This window comes from Alternaria triticimaculans, assembly GCF_023758025.1.
Source record: "Alternaria triticimaculans strain BMP 0046 chromosome Unknown scaffold_30, whole genome shotgun sequence".
Classification (NCBI taxonomy): Eukaryota; Fungi; Ascomycota; class Dothideomycetes; order Pleosporales; family Pleosporaceae; genus Alternaria; species Alternaria triticimaculans.
Window position 1 is genome coordinate 80,874 of NW_026055987.1, and position 19,461 is coordinate 100,334.

Here is a 19,461-nt window from a genome sequence, read left to right on the forward strand (position 1 = left end):
GATGTTGGTAACTCACGGCCGTGTCTCGCATCCTGCTTGACATCTCCCCACCGGCATCATGTTTGCAGGAGTTCTGGCACCATTGGCTGTCGCAAGTTCTTTCTTTAGCTGTGTCGTTCCGACTGTCTCGGCAACCCCTACTTCGCCATTTGACCTCTTCTCTAGGACCCCCGCAGCAGGTATCGACGTGAAGTCATTAGCACCGTATCTCTCTGCCACCGCGAAGATTTACCTCCCCGATACGAAGGAGTTTGCTATCTACACGACCCGATGGTCCAATCTACATGCTCCTACACCGAGCGTTGTGATTGCCCCGGGTACGGAGAACGATGTCCAGAAGATTGTAAGTTCATACGTAGGCGGCAGATCACTTTCACAGCTTTTACAGTGGAGGCAAGGGCCAGCAGCTAACACGTTCACGACAGGTCAAGTTTGCACATGATCACAACATACCGTTCCTCACCTACAATGGTCATCATGGGACACTTACGACCCTGGGCAAGATGGACTATGGTATCGAGATCTATCTGCCGCAGTTGAACTCAATCTCAATTGCGAAAGACGGAAAGTCGGCAACTATCGGTGGTGGAGCCAACGTGAAGAACCTCACAGATACTTTGTGGGCTGCCGGGAAGCAGACTGGTAAGCTTCCCAACTTCACAATAGACTTGGCCTGCTTTAACACCACTTAGTCACCGGCTGCTGCGAATGCGTCAGCTACTTGGGACCGGCCCTCGGTGGCGGTCACGGATGGTTCCAAGGCCACTACGGTCTGATCACCGACCAGTTCCTTTCCATGAATATCGTGCTCGCAAACGGAGACTCGAAGACTATCGACAGCAAGTCAGACCTGTGGTGGGGTATGCAAGGGGCTGGCCACAACTTCGGTGTCGTTACATCCGTTACCACAAAAGTCTACGACATCGAGCACTACGACTGGGCGATCGAGACGATCGTCTTCAGTGGTGACAAAGTCGAGCTGGTCTACGAGGCGGCAAACAAGTATATTCTTCAAGGCGGGAAGCAGTCCGCGGATATTCATGACTGGACGTACTGGCAAAACGATGCAAGATACGATACCGAGGGGGTAAGATATGCGACGGTCCTCAAATGAACTAAAGTCGCTAACATATATTCAGCCGGTCATCATCATTTACATCGTGCAAGAGGGGGTAACCGCTGTCGATGCCAAGTACACCGCACCATTCCACGACATCGGTCCTCTCGCCGCTACACCCCAGTCCGGCACCTACAAGGATCTCGCAAAATGGACAGGCATCGCGCTCGAATCACCTCCATGCCAGGACTTCGGATTCAACAACCCCCGTTTCCCGATCTACATCAACTCTTACAACGTCACCGCGCAACGCAACGCCTGGGATCTCTACTCCTCCGCCGTCGCCGGAGCCGACAACCCATACTACAATTCCATCTTCATGTTTGAAGACTACGCCAGTGGCGCTGTACGAGACCGTAGCAACAAGGCTAGTGCATTTGGCTTCCGCGACGCGCACACCCTCGCTGCACCTCTGATCATATACAACTCCACTGGGAAGGCACAAGACGACGCCGTCAAGAAGCTCGGCACGCAGCTTCGTGAGATAATTCGCGAAGGCACAGGGTCTAGTGAGCTACACACCTATGTAAACTATGCGTATGGTGATGAGGGGCCAGAGGCTTGGTATGGTCATGAGAGCTGGAGGCAGAAGAAGCTGAAAGCGCTCAAGAAGAAGTATGACCCCAAGGGGAAGTTCAGCTTCTACGCGCCTATTGCGTAGGCGTTCATGATCTGAATGTTGAAAAAAGTAATCAAAATACATTACAAAGCCTATACTCGTCTCGATTTGACTGTGATGTTGAGGTGTGCCCGCAGTGTACATGAACTTGTGGGTCTGGGAAAAAGGGTATGATACAATACCCTGGATACCGCACGCTATTCTACAGCTATGTAAAGGCTGTGAACGAAAAACCTTGCCGCTGACGTTCTTCTTCTGGTGTATACGGCTGAGCGATTACCACTCGTACCTTCTCCTCGGTAGATTGGCTTTTGGTCCCATCGCCTAGCTGCGTATAACAACGGTAGTCCCTTTCAGGACAGACTCCGAAATGTCTATCGAGTTTCCTAAGACCAGGAAAGTCTTGGAAGCCGATCATCCCTCTTGGTAAAAGCAGTGACATCGTTGGGCGTGGGTGCGAAGGATTTGGACGATCGGCAGAAGAGGCAAACAGGGTGATAGTCGTGATGGCCCAGCGACATTCCCTCGGAAAGTTGGTGAGCCAATTGCGAAGATCATCTTTTGTCTCACATCTGAAGTCACTGAGTGACCATGGTAAGAGGCGGGCTTCGTTATACATTTGTCGACAGACACGAAGCAGAGCTCGGTGATCGTTGCGCTCGGCTTTCGGAGTTTTGCAGGTCAATTTACGACGCGTATCGATATGCCATACATTTCCACCCAGAGTAAAGTCGTAGATCCTGTTGCGTATCTCTCCGGGGAGTTTAAGTAAGGGTGACATAGTGCGGTTGCGTTCGGTACTGCATACTCGTTAGCTAATTAGAATTGTTTGTGGGGATGGGAAACGCACATTGCTTGTAATTGTGCCATGCCGGAGTGATGGAATCTTGGTTGAAGTTGTTCTCGAGGGTGTGTAGAGAAGTGGCCGCGTTCTCTCGAGGCCCAAGTCGGAAGATTGATATACCACAGCACTGCTAGGGCTGGCCTCTGTTGGCCGCGGGTGAAAAGCCTCACGGGGCCAGCATTGTTGTACTACCCCTTTCTTCACTTTGTGCAACAAAAATCGGCTTTCACCATGCGGTTTCTTACTCATCGCCCCCAATCGGACATGTCAACGTGACCCGATGAACGAAGCTGACTCAATGGCTCCAGTATGCTATATCTGCTTAGCTGTCAATTCATTGGCTTTCAAATGCATGCATTTGCCTGATCCAAAGGCATCACAACGATATGAGAACGTCGCGACCGGCGACATGTGTTCGGTGGAGGGTGATGTTGGTGCGACACAAACGCAGGCAGCAGATAATGGACACTTCATTGCCGCGGCGTTGGTATTTGAGTTAATAAGATCAAATACCAAGAAACGGAGCGCACATGTCTGGGCTTTACATCAGAAACACTCTTCTGGCGACCCTCATAACGGGGCTCATCAGTCTCTTCATCAGGCCTGGCGTGGGTTCGCCAGTCAAAAACCAATCGTACACCATTGCCCACGCTTTATTCCCACCAGTATCGAGGACATCTCCATGACAGGGTATAATTCGCTCGATCTGCCATTCCGCTACTCTCTTCGCATCGCGTCGCATCAAAGTGTAGTCAACGGTCGCAATGTGGTAAACGAGGCGTTTCGCCCATATCGATCGCGGATGTGCGCGCTTCGCGAATTCGCGCGAGAAAGGACCTTGGTGCGACGAGCTAGGATAATATTGCTGACCGAACGTCAGCGTCCGATGTCGCGTACGCGTCCGGTGATTTCGCGACATACCTCGGTGCATGGTAGGTTCATCATCAGATCAGACTGTATCAGTGTCATCGTCGGCTTGTGATACCAAGCGACACAGTATGTGATGAACCCCTCGAACAGTACGGTCTCGATGTCCTGCGCGAAGTCGAACTGGTCTTCCGGACTTGTCCGCCAGTCCTCGTAGATGTAGTCCCATTCCACGTCTTTTCTCTTGCTTTCCAGACCCGGAACGCCGATTGTCTTTGCTTCTGGCCAAGCATCGATATAGTCTCTCACATACATGTGATGCCCAAGATCACACGCCACGAGATCAACGCCTCCAAGCTTATCCAGCTTGTCGCGCACCGCTTGTTCGAGCTGGATGGGGTTGAGGAGAAGGACTCGGTTGTCGTGCAATCGGACGGCTGTTGCGCGATTGCCCACTGCGACAAATTTGCGGTAGCCTAAGAGCGCGAAGCGGTTGAACGGCGTGGAGAAGGTGGTGATGGTGGGCGTGACGTCGCGAATGGTGAGCCCAGCGGAAGGCATACTCGCGTCGAGGTGTGATTGGAAGCTGTTTGAGCCTTGTATCGATGATATCTCTGCGGTATCGATGATCGTGGGTTTGGTACGCGAGGCTATCGTCTAGACATGACGCGGGTGATGAGTTGGGACATCCATGATGTCGTCATGACGCTGTGCGGTCACCCGGGAATGTGAGATTCGTGTCCTAAGACACTCACAATGGAGCAACATCGTGGAGGCGATGCTGCGCTTTGTGGGTAGCAGTATACATTACCTGGTCTACGTTTTACTATGTTGAAGTCGATGCGCATGTATGCAGTAGACGACTGGACATCGGGCATTCCAGTAGTTTAGAGGCGGATATATTATTCTCGGGCTGTCTAAAGACCACAGGCTCATAGCTGACCACATTCAAAGTCATCAGACAACGGGAATGCGGTGACCATGGGCTGCGGTCCCGACTGTCAGCTCGAATCTGCCCACCTGGGCAGGTGGGCTTTGACGCTCGCAAGCCACGCGGGCCAATCGCATTGATGGAGCTCTTATCGATTCAGGAACGGAAATATAGTAGCTATCCGCTCCTAGCGTAAGAGTGCATATAGTATTGTAACAGCGATTTAATATATTTACTAAGATTATTATTAACTCTTTTTACTAAAAACTAGTATACTACTAAAAGTAACTATAAGTTATATTACTACTACTACTTAGCTTAAGTAAAGTATAAGTAGCTAAAACTTTTACTTAAATATTTTTACTTATATAAACTACTATAAATATAGCTACTATAGTATATTAAAATTAGCTTTTTTATATAAACTTAAACTAACTTAAGTAAAACTTACTTTATAACTACTATATAATAGTATAAATTATATAAGCTAAAGCTAAGCTTTAATATATTTACTATAATAATATTATTTACTAGTACTACTATATAAGCTAAAAACTTAATTTTAAGTAATTTAATAAAACTTAAATAAAATACTTTTATACTACTAACTTTACTTTTAATTATTTTATATAACTTTTTTATATAAACTTAGTTATATACTATTTATAAGTACTATTATTTATACTAAAAAATACTTAAAAAGTATTATAAGTATAAAAGTAAAATAAAAAGATAATTTTATTTATTTAGTATATTAAATTCTATAAAAAAGCTTATAAGTAAGAAAAAACTATTAAAGGCTTATAAGTAGATTTAATTAATAACCTTAGCTCTAGCTTTGCTTAAAATAAAGAATAGAGCGTTGTGAACTTTGATGCGCGTGTATCGAGGACTGGCGCGCGGCATCGGCGCTCCGTGCCCGGGCCGACACCCGGCCGATCGCTGCAATTCTGCGCGACTTCAACAACGTCACACGGTACACCACCAGCACTGTATGCTGCCATCAGCGTTTTGCGCTCGCGATCAGCATTATAGTCGACCGACCCTGGAAGTCGCGTTCCGGCTTTGCGTTCGCACGCAAATAAATGTACTTACGTAACACCACTTCCGCGTGATTTACGCAGCTGCCGCGCTTACTTAATCACCTTCACCTTCACCATCACTGTTGGTATAGCCGGTTTCTGCCTGGATCGCCTTGGCGTATGGTCCAAGCTCCGTGCGCCTATCTACTGCCTTGTCTTTCTCTCTCGATCTTCCTCCAGCACCAGACCGCGCCAGGGCAACCTTAGAATACTCGACAACGCCCCACGCTCAACACGCGCGTCTTCGCTATCAATCTTCTATTGTCCTCCATCGGAACCGAGATCGCGGTAAGTCTTTATTCCTCCCACAGTTAGTATTAACACATCAGGCACTGCGCTTGCGACTTTCCCGATCGCCTCTCCATCTTTTCAGACATCATCGACACCAGGGAGTGAGTTAGGTCGGCTGAACCCCAGCATCGTGGCTCGCCCTGGTGGCACCCGACCGCGTCCAGCGTGCGGTGGTGCAGTGTGCGGGAAAGTCAAGTGGCCGGCTCCACTTCACTTACACTTCGCATGAGCAGGAGAATGCACGTATATCGAGCGTGCAGGACCCTAGCCGACGACGTTATGAGAGCGGCTGGTCCGACGATAATGCACCGTCGATGAGACTGAGCACCCTGATTCGGGAAGCCTGCGGGTGTGTACTGAAAACTCGATGAGCTGGACTCGTTGTGTGGATGGCAGTTCGACAATATGCCCCGGCGCATCACGTCTTACCCGTCGGTCAGGTGGGCAGGATCGAGCAGATTCTTTTGCTTTGTTCTGCTGGGTGTCCAGACCTCGCGGGTACATGTTCGCCCGAGGTCCCTCCCCAGCCCAGACCCTCATTACTGTGTCATATGAGAAGATACCTTTTTCATTGAGTCTTCACCGTTTACTAGTGTTGCTTGAGGAAGAAAGCGAAGTTTCACGACGCATACGTAAGACAAATATAGAGCGTTGCAGCATACAGCCACTTATCAGCCCCCTGTAGGATTATCGATACAAGCTTGTAGTCTCTAAAATAATGTTTGTTTTTTACATAGTTGAGCATTAAGATAAATATATAAGCTGTAGGGTATCTTTAAATAGGTGTCTAAGTCTAGTATAGCCCTCTACTAGTATTAAAAAGGTTGTAAAATAAGAGTATGTAACATATTCTTAGCCTAAGGAAGCTTAGGCTAAGCCTCGCGGCTTAGCACCTAGGGATTACCTAGCGAGGTAGCTCTCCTCACAGTGATCAGGTAACAACAATAGCCCCACGTACGACCTATAGTTGAGCAACACAGTCCACGTATGTGGCATTCTTGCCTCGCCCATCGATCTGGATACGGGCTGACTCTAATGTCGTCTGCCTGCCATTGCACAGCATCGAAGCCGATACGACTACGATCAAGATCCGCCTCGCTTGTTGGCGCTTCAAAGACGTACTTGCAAAAGACATGCTGCTCTTCGCCGCGTACATCACTGATGGTCATCCACGAGTGTCCATCAATCGCATTAACGAAGTGCATCGCGACTTCGCTGACGAAGCGACGAATTCCGCGCTTCGACACAACACCCTGGTATGTACGGATGTGGGAAAGTTCGTCAGGCTCATCGAGATGGACAAGAAACGTCTCCGGCTCTGCCTCCGACAAGTCATCCTCAGGACAGAATGAGGGATGTCTTCCCGAAGACAGAGGATCTTCACAGCATATTGCGCCAGCAGCGGTTGAGATGCTCGTCAAGGACATAAGGAGCTGGTATGAGGAAGGCGTGTGAGTTCATGTATTCGCGAAACCTTAGGTGGTCGTATTATTATATATACGTACCTCCGATATGTCCCTCAAGAATTACGCGTCGTCCGTACAGCCTTGCTGCCATCATACATCGTCAACCATCCGCCACCGTCCACTCATCAACGCATTACTCTCTTCACAACTCTCATCCACCAACTTCCTACTCCCCTCCATATCCACGACTGGCAGTCTGACTTCGAATCTCTTCCCTTCCGGCGGCGCTGCGCCCTCGATCTTGTACGGAAAAGGCACGTACTCCGGAAGCAACCCCAATTGTTTCAGCGCCGTCGCATGGTCCCAGCTGATGTGTTCATGACACAGTCGATCACCGCGCATAGCAACGACACTGGTGAACGGAATGGCTAGAGGCTTTCCGGTGGGAGGGATTCCAGGGAGTAGCCAGGGAACTTCTTTGTTGTGGGTAAGGGTGAATACGAACTCGTCGATCACACGGTCGATGCCTACGGTTCGGGAGACGAGGGCGAGGGCGGTGTCGGGCGGATTGCTGAAGACGAAGTGGTGCGTGTAGAATGCTGTGAGTCGCTCTTGACCTACGCCTCCGCTGGTGGATGGTCAGTATGCCATGGTCACATGCAATACGGATGTTGGAGGATGGTGGGGAGATACGTACGTCATAGTCGGAATGTGGTTGACATATGGCTGATCCACCATCGTAGCCATCGTCTTCTCCACATCCCTCTCGCCGAACTCGAACTTGGTATGCTCTTCCCACACGGCCTCCAGGTCGAAGAAAGGGCCGCCAAGCAGCGGCTTCAAGAAAGTCAGACTCCTCGTATGCGCAATGCCCGCGCTGCGCTTGTGGTAGTGCTCGTCGCTTGGAAGCACCCATTCAGAGTCTTTTGTCGCATCCTCGTACCGGTATGTCTTGATAATGTTCTCCGGAAGTGGCAATGCTTTCTCCGAGGATGATTCTGGGACCAATGAACATGATTCGGGGCGATGAGGGTCTGGCAGCCCCGCGACGTGTATTAGTTGAGGTGGCAGTGCTGTCGAGCTCAGTGTGGAAAGGCTTTTGCCGCCGTAAGAGATAAGGGCCTTGATCGCGGGGTTCTGACAGGCAGCTTCTTCGAGATAGTAGGGAATCCTTGATAGATATGCTGGTGACGATTGTTAGTATGCGGCCAGGGTGACTGTACACGATGCGAGTGAGAGTCGACGCACATATCAGTCCAACACCGTTGCCGAACTCGCATTGCTCACAATCTCTCAATACGTCCAAGGCCTTCTGGAGAGGAAATTCGCCATCGACTTTGCCAGGTACCAGCAGCTGTGAGACAGTCAGTATTTCGATCAAGCTACCGCCTTTCCTGCCATTCATCACGCGACATGTTCCATACGTCCATCCTCATGCCCACTTCACCAAGACATAGCAACATACCTGCACAACCGCGAACCCCTCCTCCGCCCACTTCTTCAGCGGCGGCGGATCCAAACACCCCTCCTTCGCTTCCCTCGCCGCATAATGGTTCAACACGAGAACCAACCCCGGCCCCTTCCCTCGCCTCGAAAGCGGCGCCTGGAGTGTGATATCCGATGTTATGATCTGAGGCTGCAGTGGTGGAGCCTGTGCCGACGATGACGATGGTGGGGTAACGGGCGCGCCACCCATGATTGTCGCGATTGCGATGTTCACTTTTTCTGTTAAAAAGGAAAAGTGTGGATTGGTGGAGGTATGATCAGATGGGTAAGGGCAGATACAATGCGATTGTTGCGAACAAAGGAAATAACGTTCCTGACACCTTCCTAACGCGTGCAGACGGGTAAGTGTGGGGTAAAAAGGGCGAACCGCTGCTCCCGCAGTCACTACATCCCATCGACCACCAGACATCCTGCGCTCATCAGCTATTTGAGACCCTCGCATACTAGCTTGCATCTGCGCGTGTCTTGATCCTGCACGACAACGTCCTCCCACATCTTCTCATGTGACACCGACTCGATATAAAGTCGATCACTCCCGCAAGTAGAGTGCTCGTGTCGCACCAACCCCTCTGTAAGAGCTCGATTGAGCGATTCCGCGCATATCGCACGGCGTCACGAGATAGTGCTGTTACATCTCATAGCGTTGTCGACGCGTGCAAGTCGGGCTTTTCTGGGTCATGTGCGAGTGCATACATGTCTGCGCAGGACCAGGTAGACTTGTGTCGTCCGGTTGCTGTACCAGGCGCGCATTGGTCAGGCTACCTAAGTATGCATTGCATCCAATCGACCTCCTTTACAGCATGTGTGTCGCCAAACCCACGCGGAGACAGCGCGGAATTTGTTTCGTCCACAGGACATCGACGCGTTCATATCCAACGCGTCTGTTGGTCCTCTTCCTCGACGTCGCCATCTCCTTCCAACGACGAGCATACCCAACATCACGATGCACATCTACCCTACTCCGATCCTTTCGCGAACGACTCTGAATAATTACACTAGCTGGTACCGCACCAAGAACGGCTACCGCGCTATCGTTACATCTGACGGCGTTTCCCTACATCTGGGCAGCATCAGCGTTCATCCTCGAAACGTGGGACCTAAGATGGTCCAACATACCCACGTTTAGAATTAGTAGTAATTCTACAGAGGAACGGGCCCTCAACGCTGAATTCCAGGCCTCCTAGCCTTGCGTCATCAATGCAAGCGAGGTGTCACGAATCCGTGACAGACAACACGGTTTAGACCCTATCCAGGTCTGCATGCGCATAGTAACACCAAATCGATAGTTGTCTTGCCGGGTATTGCTATTCCTGTCGATGACGTCACGTTCGTACTTTGCGACACAAGATAGGTACGTCTGTCAGGAGCATACGCTTACTGCACCAGGAGAGGACGTCGAATGTCATGTTCGTTTGGTGACTACAAGACAAGGAGTGCTAATGGCGATGATTGGTATCATGCAATGTGAGCTCCCGAGCCCCCAGTCATGTTTTATCTTTCTACATCTTGAGCTAATGTCGTCGCTAGGCTGCTGTGGAAGCTACCCCAGCATCGCTCGTCCGGCCTTTGAGTTCTTTTAGTACCCTCGCTGCTATCACGACGGCATCTTCAGGAAGACCTGTATACTGTAAGCAACTATCGCCAAAACCGCACTTCGGAAGCGCACGACTTACCAGCAACTCTTGCGACCTTCAGCGCATGGCTCTCGCGATTCACACCCTGCCTCAACCGATGCACGTACGAGAACTTGCCGTCTGGTTCTTCAAGGACATCGTTGCAATAGCAACCCAGCTTCGCAAAGTCCTTTGTCATATCAGCGAGCGCGTGGAAATGCGTTGCAAAAAGCGTCCGGCATTGATTCACGTGATAGAGGTGATGGAGGCAGGCGTACCCGACCGCGATACCATCCTCGGGTGTCGTCCCACGCCCAACTTCATCCATAATGACGAAAGAGCGCGGCGTAGCCTCTTTGAGTATTTGAGCCGTCTCCAACATCTCAACCATGAAGGTGGATTGATCTTGGTACAAGTTGTCTGCTGAGCCGACGCGACTAAAGATCTTGTCAACTAGCCCGATCTCTGCGTACTCCGCTGGGACAAAAGATCCGGTCTGCGCTAGGATGGAGATGAGTGCGTTTTGGCGCAGGTATGTACTCTTTCCCGCCATGTTTGGACCGGTGATGAGCCAGATGCGCTCATTGTCGCCGAGTTGGCAGTCGTTAGGGGCGAACCTGCGGCCTTGTTCGCTGAGGCCAGCTTCGACGACAGGATGCCGACCACCGACGATGTTATGCGATGGCTCTGCACTCAGTATGGGCCTGATTAGATCTTTCTCCATAGCCAGTGTAGCAAATGCGCATGCGACATCAAGCTCATCGAGCACCGCGGCGTTACGTCTAAGTTTCACAAGGTTCTGGACGACACCTTCGCGCAGCTCGCCGAGAACACGTTGTTCCTCTGATCGGATCCGGAATCGTGTCTCGTCCATTTGCGCGCCCAGCGAAGTCCACTCCGGGATTTGAAACGAGCGGGTAGACTTGCTGCTACTCAAGCTTCTTGGATAAAAGGCAGTAGCGCGAGCTGCGTCCTTGCCCTTGACGTGGGCAATGTGCGCGAGGTTCGGAGTCCACTTCAACACCAAGCTTTCTGTACTCATCTTTTGACGCATCTCTCTTTCCAGGTTGGCCTTTGCTTCTGTCATCTTGTCCAAGCTCTTGTGCAGGCGTTCAAGTGTCGCACTAGCATTGTGCTTCATGATATGAACATCTTCCCGTCCATCGGTCGCACTCTTGAAGCTCCCGGTGATCATGGTAAGTTTCGGCTGAACGCGCTTCGGCAAGCTCTTCAGATCCTCTTCCCCAGCCTCTCGACCGATCACATCCTGTGCCAAGTCAGATATCTCTTCCGCTTCTTCGTTTTCCATGCGGTGGTACTCGGAAAGGCCGTCTTCGTCGATGGCTTGCTGTATGCGGTTTGCGAGTTCAAGCGGTTGCGCTAGATCGAATCGACGCTCTAACATAGAAATGCATTGTCGTCTTCGGGTATCCGATGTGGCTGGAGCTGTATCGAATGGGATAGAGTTCCTCGATGTTGCGTGCTCGTGAAGGACGTCTATCATACTGGAGGTGACAAGGATGGTCTTCGATAGCTCCATAAGGTCATCCGCGTCGCCACGGCCATATGTGAACTTGGTCACCAATCGTAAAGAGTCGAAAGTTTGCTCCAAGAGCAAGATGATGTCTTGACGGAGCTGCGGGTACTGTATGGTTTCCTCTACGAGGTCAAGTCGATCGTTGATAGTTGACAACGACATGGAAGGCGCAGCTTGGATGTGTCAGCGATGAGTCTGAGTTGCGCGTCAACTGCACTCACATAAGCGTTCCGTGAGCAGTCTAGTACCGCTTTTGGTGACCGTCTTCTTGAGTGCATGTAGCAAGCTTCCTTCGTAAGTACCCTCGCGAATCGTGTTCCGGATTTCTAGCGCTCTCAAACTGTTCTTATCAATACTCATGTATTCCTCGGCTTGATGTCGTACTGGCGCGCGCAGTCGTGTCCGTGAACCAAGCAGTTGATGTTTGACGTAGTGTAACAACGAGCCTCCTGCTGCGACTTCACCGGGAGTGAAGTTGGCCGTGTCAAAGTCTTCCACGACATCTTCCAACATCGGTATCCAGTCGTCGATAGTGAGCGGCTTTTCTGAGGGTTCCTGGAACGTGATGACATGTCCGTCTTCTTGCATGATCGAAACGATTCGCGAATGGTCCCGCTCTTGGAAGATACTGTCTAGTACGATTTCTCGCGGTTTGATACGGGCCACCGCTGACGGCAAGGATGCGATGTCCGTACTCTGAGTAAGAAAGTCGCCACTTGACAGATCAATCCAGGCCAGGCCGACCTCCGTACGGGGTAAGTTGAGAACAGAGGAGACACTCGAACTGCCAGGACTCTCCTTCACAGCCTTTTCCTGCATGAGCACTTCGGGATTGACATAGATGCTGAGCAGATAGTTGTTCTCCCATGGGTCCATAAAATGCTCATCGATCAGTGTACCTGGTGTCACGATACGCGATACTCTCCTTGTATACTGTGGCTCTCCCTTTGCCTTTGTCGGAACATCGTTGAGATACTCGTCGCTGATAGCGACATGTTTGTTGAGGTCTTGAACGAGAATCTTCAGGTACCGGTCCAGTTGGTATGCGGGGAAGCCTGCCTGACGGTGTCAACTTCATGACAGGTCGCCGAATTGAACTACTGACCATAGAGACGGCGGGCTTCTTGCTACCTTTCGAAACCTTCCTCTTGGACTTTTTGATGTTCAGCAATGGCGCAAATTCGTCAGCATGCTCGAAGTACAGCTGCAGCCTGCATTAGCTCGGGACATGTCGCACGACCTGCATGCTTGCCTCATAGAAGCCACCGACACGTGTGACTAGCACGCAGTGACTGAACTTGAGCATGTTGTTGCGCACTTGCTGCAACAGCGGAGGGTATTCCGGCTCGGCATCATCTTGGGGTGGTAGTGCCTCGGCCTCCAGAGGTCCTTGTTGGAGGTCGTCAAGTGTCGCAGCAGACTTCCTTTTCGCGCCACGACATTGCGAGACCGGAAAACGTGCTTGAACAACGAATGATGTTGCACGTGGTTTCGCGATGGGACGCGTCGAGCTTGAGAGTGGGGGCAAAGAAGCAGTACTGCACATCCTTCGGCTGAGCTGGTGTGAAGCTCTTCGGCACGCCAGATCATGACGCGTCAAACATCGGAGATGTCTGAAGAGCATCCTCGGATGAAATTGGCGTCAGAGAGATGTGGAGATAGCGCGGTGGTGGAGATGCAGGAACGCGTCTCGATGCGGTTAGCGCCCAATCTGCACGCGCGGGGTATCCGGAGCTTGAACAAAGTTACGACGCCGATGTCATTGACGTCCGACATTTACACCAACAATGGCACCCCAATTCGAGCCCATGAAGAATGACCTCATTCTGCGCACAGCACGAGGTCAATAGCCTCAATCGGTCAGCAACGTACAGCGTATTGACACTCAACAGGCGAAAAGGTCGAGCGCCCACCGATATGGGTGATGCGCCAAGGTAAGCATACATCGTCAAGAAGCCTTATCAATGCTGACATCGTATAGCCGGACGCTACCTGCCGGAATATCACGAGGCGAAAGGCAAGAACGACTTCTTCGAATGCTGCCGCAGCCCCGAGATTGCGTCCACCCTCACCCTCCAGCCCATTGAGCGCTACGAAGGCCTCATCGATGCCGCCATCATCTTCTCCGACATCCTCGTTATTCCGCAAGCGATGGGAATGGAGGTCATAATGGTGGACAAGAAGGGTCCGCATTTCCCCGAGCCGCTGCAAACGCCAGAGGACAAGCAGTACAAGGAGGTTCTTGAGAGGAAGGTGGATGTTGCCGAATCGTTAGACTATGTCTACAAGGCCATCACCATGACTAGGCAAAAGTTGGCAGGGAGAGTGCCGCTTATTGGCTTCTGTGGCGCGCCCTGGACACTACTGTGCTACATGGTCGAAGGCGGTGGCAGCAAGATGTTCATTCAGACCAAGACATGGATCTACAGGTACCCCGAGGAGAGCAAGGCGCTGCTGCAGAAGATTGCCGAGCTTTGCGTGGAGTACCTGGCTCTTCAAGTTCAGGCTGGTGCACAGGTACGTGGCATTGCCAAAACACATCGGTCCGATGCTGACTGTCGCAGATGATCCAAGTCTTCGATTCCTGGGCGGGAGAGCTATCGCCAACCTCCTTCAAGACCTTCGCTCTGCCATATCTCAACTACATCGCCGACAACCTGCCCGGGCGCCTCCAGTCAAAGGGCCTCGAGCCCGTTCCCATGACCGTCTTCGCGAAAGGCGCATGGTACGCCTTGTCGGATCTTTGCGACACCAAGTACAACACCATCGGCCTCGATTGGCTGCATGCGCCGGCGGAAGCATACAAGATCGCGCAGGCAAAGGGCAAGGTGCTCCAAGGTAATGCCGACCCGGGTGTTTTGTACGGCACCAAGGAGTCTATCACGAAGGTGGTAGAGGAGATGGTCGCTGGGTTTGGTGGCGGCAAGCAGGGATGGATCGCCAACCTTGGACACGGTAAGTCAAGCCATGGGTTACATGACATGTCGCATAGTGCTAATAACTCGCAGGTATCACACCGTTCGTCAAGCCGGACGACCTGAAGTTCTACTTTGAAGAGATCCACCGGTTAACGAAAGCCTAAGGTCATGTTGGCGGTTACACCTTATCTACATTATCTTGCTAAATATAAGGAAAAGCCTTAACATGTCGGAAGCATACCTCAAGAGTTAAATGTGCGAATTATGTAACCCAACGTCAACGTAGGCGTGACAGTGTTAGTTGTTCCTGGATGCGATGCTCTAGATGCGGCCTTACTTGGCCGTCACGTGTTGCGCACTGACCTAGGTCGCTTGCCTTACACTCCCCCCGCCGAGTCCTACCCATGACCATCAGCAAATCATTGCACATCTTCTCCAAAATCACCCATCCGTACAGCATGACCAATTCAGAGATGTGGCCGATATCCAGTCCCAAGACGTCAGTAAAGCCGTATATCGCATGTGGGCCTCCTCTACTGACACGGAGAATTAGTGAACAGTCCAACGTCAACGGCGCTCCGCACGCCATCATCGAGTCACCACTTCTCCGCCTCCCACCAGAGCTTAGGAACGTTATCTTCGCCTACGCACTCGATCACGGGACAGTCTCTCCCCATCTCGGAACGACTTGTCTAGAGCGCAGGTTGAGGAAAGACCCGATCCGGAAGCGCTTCGGTCTGCTATTCACCTGCCGACAGATCTACGCGGAGACTGCTCTCCTACCATACAAGCTCAACACATTCAGTGTGCGGGGCTTGATACCCTTAGTGGCTCTCGAGAATTTCTTGTGTAGGCGAACTCAGGCTCAGATGCAGGTGATGGACAAGGTGCAGATGGATCACGAAGAATTGCGGGCGGCGACGGTGTGGATGGACAAGATTGCCAGTGAGCTTGAGCCGGCTTGGTAGGCAACTTGAGGTTGCGCTACTTTACGGGTTGGAAGTCATTTTGATCAAGCTACAATAACTGGGCCTGGATACCTTCGGTGTGCTCTCGATGGGTGTAGGAAATGCCAGGAGTTACTGTATACCTTCACACCTTACTTTCGGAACTCCAGCCGCTCACAACTTGGACATCAATGACCTCCTCACCACGTGATCAATACATCTCAGCTCATTGCTAAAGCAATGTAGATCTCAGGGGTAATTTCCCGCTTGGCTCGAAGGAGCCTTTTTGAGGAGTCTCCACTCGCTGCCTGGCGTGATGTACGTTACATTTTAATTACGCTAATCACTCACCCTTATTACCTCCAGTTGAACCCTCAATCTTTGTCAACTAACGCTGCAGCCAAGCGAATTCCACCGAAATGGTGACTCGCGCACAACGGAAGGAGTGGTTAGAGAAAAGCATGAATCCTTTATGTCAAAGGCCGCTGACGCGAACGCACATGTAAGTTACATTGCAGGATACGATTGGCATAATTAACACACAGCCTCAAGCTCCGAGCGCAATGCAGCCGCCTCGCCCCTCCTCCGCCTGCCCCCCGAGCTACGAAATTCGATCTTCGCCTACGCCCTCTACCACGAGAGATTCATTCTCGGTCCCCCAGACTCATGCGGCTATGTGGTCAAGTCGCGTGACAAGAATTTACTCAGCCTTCTCTACGTTTGTCGTCAGATCTATTCCGAAACGGCATTCCTGCCGTACAGGCTGAACAGCTTCGAGATCTGCCGAGACAGTCCCGTCAGCTTAGTCGCGTTCCTCAAGCGACGGACGGCTACTCAGATTGAGCTCATGCAGGATGTGATTAGGAGATGGAAGTACGTCAAGACGCGTTGGGAGCGCAGATGGCTCTTCTATAGGCGTATGTCTGCGACTGAATGGGTATCATGTTTGAGTACGCGAGGGGATCCGTCCTGGGTCTATTGGCTTGACTGGAAACCTGGATCTTAGCGGGGGGTTTCTGGGGGGAAATTGCGGTGCTCGGAAGTCTCTCATGGAAGTGAAGGAGTCGTTGTTGCCTTCTCACTGGCGTTATGCTTGACGCACTGACGTAGTGTAGATATCTACAGTTTCTACCCTGTTCCATCACTCTCTCGTTTTGTCTCCAACGTACGCATCCGCTCCAGTGACCAAGATTTCAGCCTCGATTACAGCATGTCGAGTCCGAAGAAGCACTCCGAGGGCGCCAGATCTGATCTCGCGCATGGCACCAACCCGATCGTCAACGATATGTAAGTCAATTGCCGCGGTCAAGAGGGAATAAGGACTGACACATAGCGACAGCGTAGATCCCACTCCCGACTACAGTACTGAGCTTACGACTGCCTCTCATGCAGCCACTACCCGGGACGAGATGTGAGTTCGCCACAGATAAGACGAAGTAACGGTGACTGACAAAAGACGGCAGTTCCCAGCGCAATGCAGAGTCTCCTCTCCTTCGCCTCCCCGCCGAACTCCGCAACCACATATTTGCCCTTGCCCTTACTCAGGGAGATATCAAGGGGAACTACGGCGCCTGGCTCAAGAACAAGAACTCGGTCAACCTTCTCTACGTTTGTCGGCAGACTTATGTGGAGACTGCCCTTCTCCCCTACTCACTGAACACATTTTCATGTATAAAGATCCACACAATCTCCTTGTACAAGTTTCTGAAGTGCCGAACGCCTGCGCAAAGGGCGGCTATGCTAGCGGTGCCACGCGAATACCCGTATAATAGCGGTAGGAAGCTGGTATTCTCGGCGGCTGAATGGATGGCCATGTGTCAAGCTGGGTTAGAGTGACGTGATGGCTGAATTGGAGATTTTTAATCCTGTCCTCCCAGCTACGAGGCCTCCCAAGTCCTAAGAGCCATCTAGGGCACAGCAGAGGCTCTGGGTATTTCCAAACAATGGCGAGCTTGCATTTCAATGAGCGGTCCTTTTATTCGTGTCGAGTAATGCTACTCAAGTTGCTTCACTTCTTGTCACTTCGTACCTAGCGCACTGACCCAAACAGTATATACTCTATTCTGGTTTTACTTCCATTGCCTCATACTCCTCCCCTGATCTCAAATATTCGCCCTTCAGCTCGCCAAATCAGAGTCCGACTCCAGTATGTCGACCTCGAAAACGCAGCGCACCAAGTGTGGGACGACGAACCGCCCAAATGAACGTCGAGACGACATGTTCGTCAAAGCCTCCTATAATTCAACACTGTCAGCTAACAGGTCTTGCTAGCACCGAGCGCAACGCTACCTCATCCCCACTCCTCCGTCTTCCCCCCGAGATCCGCAACCACATCTTCTCTCTCGCCCTCAATCACGGCTACATCCCGATAATCTTTCCAGAACGCTCTCATCGTTGGAACATTAAACGAGCTGAACGCCGAGGCTTCGAATATCGCTACCACTACAAGCAATTCTGCAACATCTTCTACAACCCCATCAGCTTCTCGGCGAGGTCTTGTTCCTTCAAGCTGAAAAAGCGCCCAGTCCGCAATTTCAAGCGTCTCAACTACCTCAAGCGGCCCGTCAACCTCCTGTTCGTGTGTCGCCAAATCCACGCCGAGACCGCACTGCTTCCGTACAAAGTCAATACATGGGTGATCGAATTGAACAGGCCCTGGGAGAGGATAAGAGAAGGGTATGAGCGGTACTATTGGCATGATCCAATGCACTTCGTCGAGAAATTGACCGCAACGCAGAGGGAGGTCATGGAGAAAGTATGGTCCGTTGACGAGTTTGGAGGCAAACATACGGTATACATGGGGTCTGCGAAAGTATGGATGGAGCGCTGGTTGCCACGGCCGAGACGTTGCGTCCTTGAGAGTATGGAATGTGAGGACACGAACATGTTTCTGTTGCCACAAGGTGGCGGTTGACCAGGTGCAGTGGTGGCGCCTTCTCGCGGGTACACCCGAAGTGGGACTGGCTTCGTAATCACCTCCACTAGCGCGTTGACTAGATCCCTATGTATACTTCTCTCGTTCCCATGCTCTTACTCTTCCCCAGCTCTCAAGATCACGTCTCCTTCAACCAACTTTGCGGCAATCAACACTGACGTCAAAGCCGATATGTCGGCGCCAGAGGAGCAGTCAGAGAGCGATCGCGATCAAATGTAAGTTCCTCGCGTTCACGAATTAGGATGCCCTATACTGACACGTCCCTTTAGCACCCAGCAAAACGCCAAATCACCTCTTCTGCGTCTTCCTGCCGAGCTCCGCAACCAGATCTTTGCCCTTGCCCTCACACAGCCTATCATTGAGATCTTCTGGTCTAGGGCGCGCTGGAGGTTCATGTTTTCCGAGGATTGTCGGCCAGACTACGTTCGACAACCGCTCAACCTCCTCTTCGTGTGTCGACAAACCCATGCTGAGACTGCCACTCTTCCCTACAAGCTTAACACGTTTGCTGTCGATTTCCTTTACCAACGTGAGCCTCCGAAAAACTTTCTTTATCAGAGGACAGTGAAGCAGAGGGAAGTGATGGGTAGTATCAGCGAGCGAGACTCTTATTCTGGAAACGCTGGAGAGCCTATGTCCGCAACGGAATGGATGGCTTTTATAGAAGCGGAGGCTTTCTCGTCCTCCTGGAAGAATGATGAGACTGATGAGACGGAGGCTTGACAGCGCTGTATGTCTGCATTCGCGAGAGCGAGTGGACGATTCTTCTCGTCGCCATTGTGGCGATAGGCCGGACGAGACTTGTACCCAGTGATTGCCAACAATTGAGGGGTGAAACTACTGGTTAC

The 19,461-nt window shown here is 51.4% G+C and overlaps 6 protein-coding genes across 6 annotated transcripts; 3 read left to right on the forward strand and 3 right to left on the reverse strand.

Moving 5' to 3' along the window:
• Window positions 1-58: 58 nt before the first annotated feature.
• J4E78_010317 (uncharacterized protein) lies at window positions 59-1,778 on the forward strand (the record flags this gene model as incomplete). Its single annotated transcript, XM_049370895.1, has 4 exons — window positions 59-343; window positions 426-642; window positions 693-1,087; window positions 1,140-1,778. The coding sequence occupies 4 exons, from the start codon at window positions 59-61 to the stop codon at window positions 1,776-1,778; spliced, it is 1,536 nt and encodes a 511-aa protein (XP_049217351.1).
• Window positions 1,779-3,121: 1,343 nt separating this feature from the next.
• J4E78_010318 (uncharacterized protein) lies at window positions 3,122-4,008 on the reverse strand (the record flags this gene model as incomplete). Its single annotated transcript, XM_049370896.1, has 2 exons — window positions 3,122-3,445; window positions 3,502-4,008. 2 exons carry the CDS (start codon window positions 4,006-4,008, stop codon window positions 3,122-3,124), a joined length of 831 nt encoding a protein of 276 aa, XP_049217352.1.
• A 3,299-nt stretch (window positions 4,009-7,307) lies between these two features.
• On the reverse strand, window positions 7,308-8,853 carry J4E78_010319 (uncharacterized protein; the record flags this gene model as incomplete). The annotated part of the gene is made up of 4 exons (XM_049370897.1): window positions 7,308-7,785; window positions 7,855-8,341; window positions 8,406-8,511; window positions 8,623-8,853. The coding sequence occupies 4 exons, from the start codon at window positions 8,851-8,853 to the stop codon at window positions 7,308-7,310; spliced, it is 1,302 nt and encodes a 433-aa protein (XP_049217353.1).
• Window positions 8,854-10,298: 1,445 nt separating this feature from the next.
• Window positions 10,299-13,059, reverse strand: J4E78_010320 (uncharacterized protein; the record flags this gene model as incomplete). The annotated part of the gene is made up of 4 exons (XM_049370898.1): window positions 10,299-11,986; window positions 12,035-12,872; window positions 12,919-13,017; window positions 13,051-13,059. The coding sequence occupies 4 exons, from the start codon at window positions 13,057-13,059 to the stop codon at window positions 10,299-10,301; spliced, it is 2,634 nt and encodes an 877-aa protein (XP_049217354.1).
• A 541-nt stretch (window positions 13,060-13,600) lies between these two features.
• HEM12 (Uroporphyrinogen decarboxylase in heme biosynthesis) lies at window positions 13,601-14,895 on the forward strand (the record flags this gene model as incomplete). The annotated part of the gene is made up of 5 exons (XM_049370899.1): window positions 13,601-13,655; window positions 13,706-13,747; window positions 13,795-14,330; window positions 14,378-14,768; window positions 14,822-14,895. 5 exons carry the CDS (start codon window positions 13,601-13,603, stop codon window positions 14,893-14,895), a joined length of 1,098 nt encoding a protein of 365 aa, XP_049217355.1.
• A 240-nt stretch (window positions 14,896-15,135) lies between these two features.
• J4E78_010322 (uncharacterized protein) lies at window positions 15,136-19,336 on the forward strand (the record flags this gene model as incomplete). The annotated part of the gene is made up of 8 exons (XM_049370900.1): window positions 15,136-15,695; window positions 16,079-16,180; window positions 16,231-16,565; window positions 16,794-16,965; window positions 17,142-17,290; window positions 17,940-18,548; window positions 18,723-18,828; window positions 18,883-19,336. The coding sequence occupies 8 exons, from the start codon at window positions 15,136-15,138 to the stop codon at window positions 19,334-19,336; spliced, it is 2,487 nt and encodes an 828-aa protein (XP_049217356.1).
• Between the last annotated feature and the right edge of the window lie 125 nt (window positions 19,337-19,461).